The sequence below is a fragment of the Typopeltis vanoorti genome, chromosome 1 (assembly GCF_054136105.1).
Source record: "Typopeltis vanoorti isolate ZY-2024b chromosome 1, IOZ_Tvanoo_1.0, whole genome shotgun sequence".
Taxonomy (NCBI): domain Eukaryota; kingdom Metazoa; phylum Arthropoda; class Arachnida; order Uropygi; family Thelyphonidae; genus Typopeltis; species Typopeltis vanoorti.
This window is the reverse complement of record NC_143549.1, coordinates 47,511,181-47,517,180: the sequence shown is the minus strand read 5'-3', so window position 1 is coordinate 47,517,180 and position 6,000 is coordinate 47,511,181. Positions and strand designations below refer to the sequence as shown.

General features: G+C 34.3%; 1 protein-coding gene across 1 annotated transcript in view; it reads right to left on the bottom strand.

Annotated features, from left to right (window-relative positions):
* Window positions 1–1,369: 1,369 nt before the first annotated feature.
* LOC150109951 (uncharacterized) overlaps window positions 1,370–6,000 on the bottom strand; it is an 81,629-nt gene continuing 76,998 nt past the window's right edge. The window contains exon 2 of the mRNA XM_090400462.1: window positions 1,370–2,179. Within this exon, the coding sequence (XP_090256588.1) occupies window positions 1,370–2,179 (810 nt within the window). The remainder of the gene's footprint in view (window positions 2,180–6,000) is intronic.

The window sequence follows — 6,000 nt, the reverse complement described above, 5'->3', positions numbered from 1 at the left end:
TACGCTTTAAAAAGTGTTCTCTTCATGAAGCATTAGTATATTGTGTTTACTTTTAGGAATCACGCGAATTAGGGGAGTTTTTAACGGAAATAAATGCAAAAATAGAATATCGGTGATCATTGGCGCACCCGGGGGGGGGACATCCCCCCCCAAAAAAAAAGAAAAAGGAAAAAACACTAGAAAATTTTCCAAAAATCTTTTCCTAATTAAAATTATTATTTTTTAAATTTATGTTGTGTCTTGTCTTCTATTTCTATGCTACTTATGAATTAGCGGTCACATAAGGTGGGAATACCCTATAGCCCTCGGGAATCACGGCCACTGTGAACGCAAGGAGAACATGGTAGTGCCCGGGCGGAAGAGCGCTACTTCGTTTGCGCGAGCCGGGCCAGAGGAGATCACGGGTATCATGTATTGGCGATCACTGGAGATGATGATCAGTCATAGGTCGTATGCAATGCGTAGTGTCTATTCTTAAATCGTCTACTCAACTCACCCCCCCCCCAGATTAAATCCTGAGTGCGCCACTGTCGGTGATATTGCTATTCAGTGTGGATGAGCATCGCACATCCTGAATATTCGTCCCTGCTTCCCACATAGTTTCCGAAATCCAGTATCATCGTCGCCCACAGCCAGAGCAGTGTGGTTCGTCTCCTTCGTCGCTTAACGGCTCATTACACTTGTGGCAGAACATTGTGCTTACTGACCTTCGATGTCTCGGTGACTTTTGTACTGTTGAGTGGTCAGCTTCCATGTTCATGTTGAAGCAATATGGTAATGTTTCGGTAACCTTCTTTATGCACGATACTTAAACATATGTACTGTACTTAATATTAGATTCTGTTTATACAAATATATAATTAACCAGATAGTTGTGCTCTTACTTTTTCTAATGAATAACGTTGAGTTTCTATATATATATAGAAACTCAACGTTAGTTTTCTTCTACTCTTATTATATTTTGTACGTAATACATAAATAAATGGATTGGATGAAATACAAGTTCAAAAAACTACCCAGCAAATAACATATCACCTTTCATCTTACTATATCTGTAAAGCTCATCTGTATTATTATTTTAAGCCGTTTTCTCATTAAGATAAGGAATATAATAACGGATTATGATATTTAATAAAAGAACTATCTTTAAAAGCTAAAGTCTGTAATCATTTAAAAAAAAAAAAAAGATTACAGACTTACACACACACACACACGTTTACCTCTGCAGGTCATTTATAAAGATGCAGCAAAACTCAATAAATAAATCGTTTATTCTAAAACGTTTGAAACAGGAAATTGCATAAAGCCTGTGACTTAATGCAGTGATGAATTATGATGGGACAGATTATCTATTCAACTGAAAATGAACTCAGTCCTCTTGAAGGTCAACATATCCGATGATTCTCGGAGTGAGAGGAAGTCTTTGGATGCCATCTGGAAGTTGCCAGTTATCATACAGAACACGTCTGATGACACACTTACACAGATGGATTAACTTGGCTGGGTTCATACATTGCTCTTTTAACATGGGTGCCCAATTAAAAATGAGCTCCATCACCTGACTCGTAGAAAAATCAAAGTTTGGTTGTGCAACCTGCCATTTTAAAATAAAGCGTTCTTCCAGAACTTTGTAAAAAGTTGGACAGTCGAGCTGAGGAACAACACGTAGAATAAAATTAATACATTTCATTCGTTGCTGATCCAATACTTTATCTTCTTGTTGCAAATTGTCTTGTTCTTCATCAATGATATCTTCCTCCATGCATAGCACAATAAGATAACACATTCGAAATTCTGTAAATTTATCGACCAGAATGATATTTGGAGGAAAATAACCTCCAAACCTCAATAGTTGCAATAATACATCAAGCTTCAATCTCTGAACAGAAATCTTCAATAAATCAAAAGTGCCCCGAAAACAAATCACTTCAATAAAAGGCTCAGAAAAATCAAATACCATCTTATTTGTATTAGCAGCACGATAGAAATAGGATAATGGGGACTCGCTGATTTCCCTAGCATCAGTTATGTCATTTCCGTTCCATGTCCATAGAGGAAGAATCAGTTCAGGATAGTGAAGTTCTTGCGCTCGGATTCCAAGAAAGCGATCACAATCATATAAACACACCAGAACTTCACTAACAAGGTTCACATCATTAACATTCTTCCAGAAACACACCTTAGCAGAAGAATAAATAAATTTTTGTTCATATTCTCTATTTAAAAAAAATGTGCGCATTTCCGCCTTTTTTCTGTTATAAACTTCCAAAATAGCCCGGATTCTGAGGTCAATCTCTCCTTGAATTGGTTCACCTTCAAAATATTTTAGAAGGGATTCAACAGACAGAGTCATTTCTGCTTTTAAATTCCTAATCCGTAACATGCGATTTTGGTACCTCGATAACAGAGCCATTACGTCTAGGTATATACAATGTATTCATCATTACATTTTTATTTAAAATTTTCAATTGTTGCGTAACAGGCTCGACTCTTTCTTGAGAGTATTGTTCAACTACTTTCGATGTCCAAATGTACTATTTTACAAAAAATACTGAACACAGAAGTTAACGGGGGGGGGGGGGGGTAGTTAAGCGAATTTTGCATCTGAGATAAAAATTAATAGCGGATCTATTTTGAATCCAGTTGTTTAGGAAATTTTCTTCAGCATACATTTTTTTATGGTTCTCAATCTTTTAACTTAATTTCATTGAATTACCGCGTAGTTTTGGAAAAATTGCGATATTTTGATGGAAACAACAAGCGGAATCCAAAAAACTTAAAAGGACAGTCAGCACACTGAGCACATAAATTAAGGGATGTGGCTATTATTGAATAAATTTCAAGGAGACTATTACAAGAAATTTTTTCAAATCAACAGACGCGCTCGAGAATTTCCAACTATGGCTGACAAGAAAACGCTTTTACAGTATATCCTCTCTCTCTCTCTCGTTTTGTTTATAAATCACACAATGATTTTAAAAGTATTAGAACCACCTGATCATAAGCACGTTGTATGCAAAAAATAATGCAGAGGGGAACTCTAGTGACAAATGAATATAATACTATGAAGAACAGAGCTCGCTGAATTCCAACGTAGATAGTTGGATATTCCTCCGACATGTCTGTGTTAAACCAGAAGCTGCTTTAGGACATTTTTGGACCTGTATTACTGTGATTTTTTTCAGGGAGAAAAATCACTATCACCTGACAAGGAATCACTATCACTATCACCTCGTTTTATTATTTTCTTTTTAAAGAAACGAAAACTCCAGTTTTTCAGCTTGCAAAACTGACAAAACTGGCAGACGAACTCAAGCAATTTTCAGACACAATACACTGGACACACAGGTTTAGTTTCTCCGGCCATGCAAACAACCTCAACAATTGCTATACATTTCTTTTCTTTCTTTTTTTTTAACATGATCTTTCTTATAATATGACTAATTTCTCTGAGCACCCTTAATGAAAAACTTTTCTTTTCTAACATTCTACAATGCAGCTTGAAATGCTATTTCCACGTGTATTGTTGATTGGAATTAGCATCGACATTACTCGTACATTCTCTCTTTAACTATATTAAAAAAATTCAGCGAAGCTACTGTCCATACAATAATATTCAAATGTCATCACATCTATTCATCGAAACAGTGTTTTTATCGTAAGCAATTCTTACATAGAAACCCATCCCTTTTTAAATTGTTAAAAAATCGTTTATCTTCCCCTAGATTCTACTTTATATAAATTTCTACTTTTCGACTTTATATAAAACTGTTTTGTACGCAGCTTGATGTATATGAACAGAGTAAATTATTCGTTATCAGTACATCAGGTCCAGAAACTTACTTAACAAAAGGAGTTGAAAGTAAAACGCTGAGGACTGAATCTTCTTCTTCTAGAGGATTAGCCATAGATTAATTTTTGTTTACTAATTGAGTCATCAGAGAAGTGTGTGTGTGTGTGTGTGTGGGAGAGAGAGAGAGAGAGAGAGAGTGCTTCTCTATCTCTCTTTCTCCCCAGAACAGGCAAACCGGCCCGTGAACACACGCATTTACAGACGTAGGACACACCGAGAGGCATAGGGCTAACCACCTTATCCTCGAGTTACAGTTGTTATTGCAAGAATAAAAACTTTGACACCGTAAAAGGTAGAAGAGGAATGATTAAGAAGAAGAAAAGAAGTATTTTCTGGTTATCTAATCCTAAGTACATTCACGGTATTGAATGTGCTGTGAGTTGCCAGGCTTTTGAAAGTATATAAGAAACACGTTAAGAAACAAGAGCAAAGAAGAACGATTTTGGATAAAATAATTTAAAACTTAAGAGATTAACAACAACAACATTAATAACAACAAATGTCATAATTTGATATTAGCTGTTTTGAATATGATCTCTTAATTTTGAATGAATTGATGATGATGAAAACAAATTCACACAGAAAAAACATGACAAATGAAAATATGAAATAAAAAAAAATAAAAAAGGAAATTAGAATAACAAATTTCACTAAGGAAGAGTGAACCAAAAATATTAAATTTTTGGTTCCAAATATTTGTTAAATATTAGTTATAGATTTGATTCCCCCCTGATGAAAGTGAAGAAAAAAATTCTCATGAACAGATTCAACAAAACTTCTCTAAGAGAAACATAATGTAAAAATATAGATTATGGAGAGGCAAACAGAAAATAAGAATGAGGAGAATGTAAACTTTCGGTTTACAGAAATTCTACGGAATAGAAAAGGAAAAGTTATTTCGTCCAAAAACATTTCCCTGTATTTATGTCGATGATGCTAGACAGTGAAGACAGGCATATTTAGTATTTGATATAAAATAATGCGATAGTTTTCTTAGTTTAATTTTTATTATTAATATATTTATATTAATAATATTTATACAAAATTTTTATTTTGTATAAATATTATTATAATACAATTTTTTTTTTAAATATTTAAACAAAAATAAAACATTTTCTATCATTACATAATATTGTGTGTTTATTTCAATAATGATGCAATTTATTATGTTCAAATCTTTATACAAACGTATTATATTTTAAGTAAGATGGTAAAGTTTGTTTTATTCTGTGGATGATAAACTAACATCTAATGTACGGAAGAACTGATAAAAAAACAAAGTATTTTACTGGTAACACAAAAAAGGAGTCGATTATCAGTATACTCTGTGAGAGTTGTCGAATTCAAGGGTTTTTGCAAATGTCAGACCACATTATTTCAGTTAGCTAGCGTCTCCGTAGCTCAGTTGATATTGACGAAGCCATTTGGTCGGAAGGACCTAGGCTCGATTCCCGTCTATGACGTGAGAAACGTTTATTTGATCTCTTTCGTCTAAATGTGAGTTAGCCAGTCTCATACGGGGGTAGAGGTTTTTTTCACCCAGAAACGCGGATTTTTCGTCCCTCAGAACAAGCAAAGCGGTCCTCTGAAACACGGATTTACAGTCATTACATAATCTATATTTTCCCCCTCCCGTTGGAGGGGGTTTTCCCCCTCCAACGGGAGGGGGAAACCCCCCACGAATAAATAAATTTCGGTTAGCTGAAATACATCAAATAAATGAATAATAAAAATTAATAATAGTAACGTAAAAACCAAGCAGATAATAAAACCTTAAATAGTTTTATAATATATTTCATATTTTCACAAATAAAACTATTTATCATAGTTTAATATCCTTTGATCTTGATGGCATTGCTGCAGTATTTTCATCTAGGACCAGATTTATGGATAAGGTATGCAAGCTATAAATTAGGGTCTCACACTACAAGGGCCTCTGTCTCAGTGTGAATAACTTTGATCAGATAAAATTCACCCAGTAGAAAGAGGGGGGGGGGATTTTAAAAGTTACCGCTTAGTACTACAAAAACCTTAAATTCGGTTTGGATAAGATAAAAATATCCAAACGCGAAATATTCGTTTTCATTCAGATAACGAGTTGAAATATACCACCACTGCGTATGTTTCTTTACTGCTCGTCAATATAA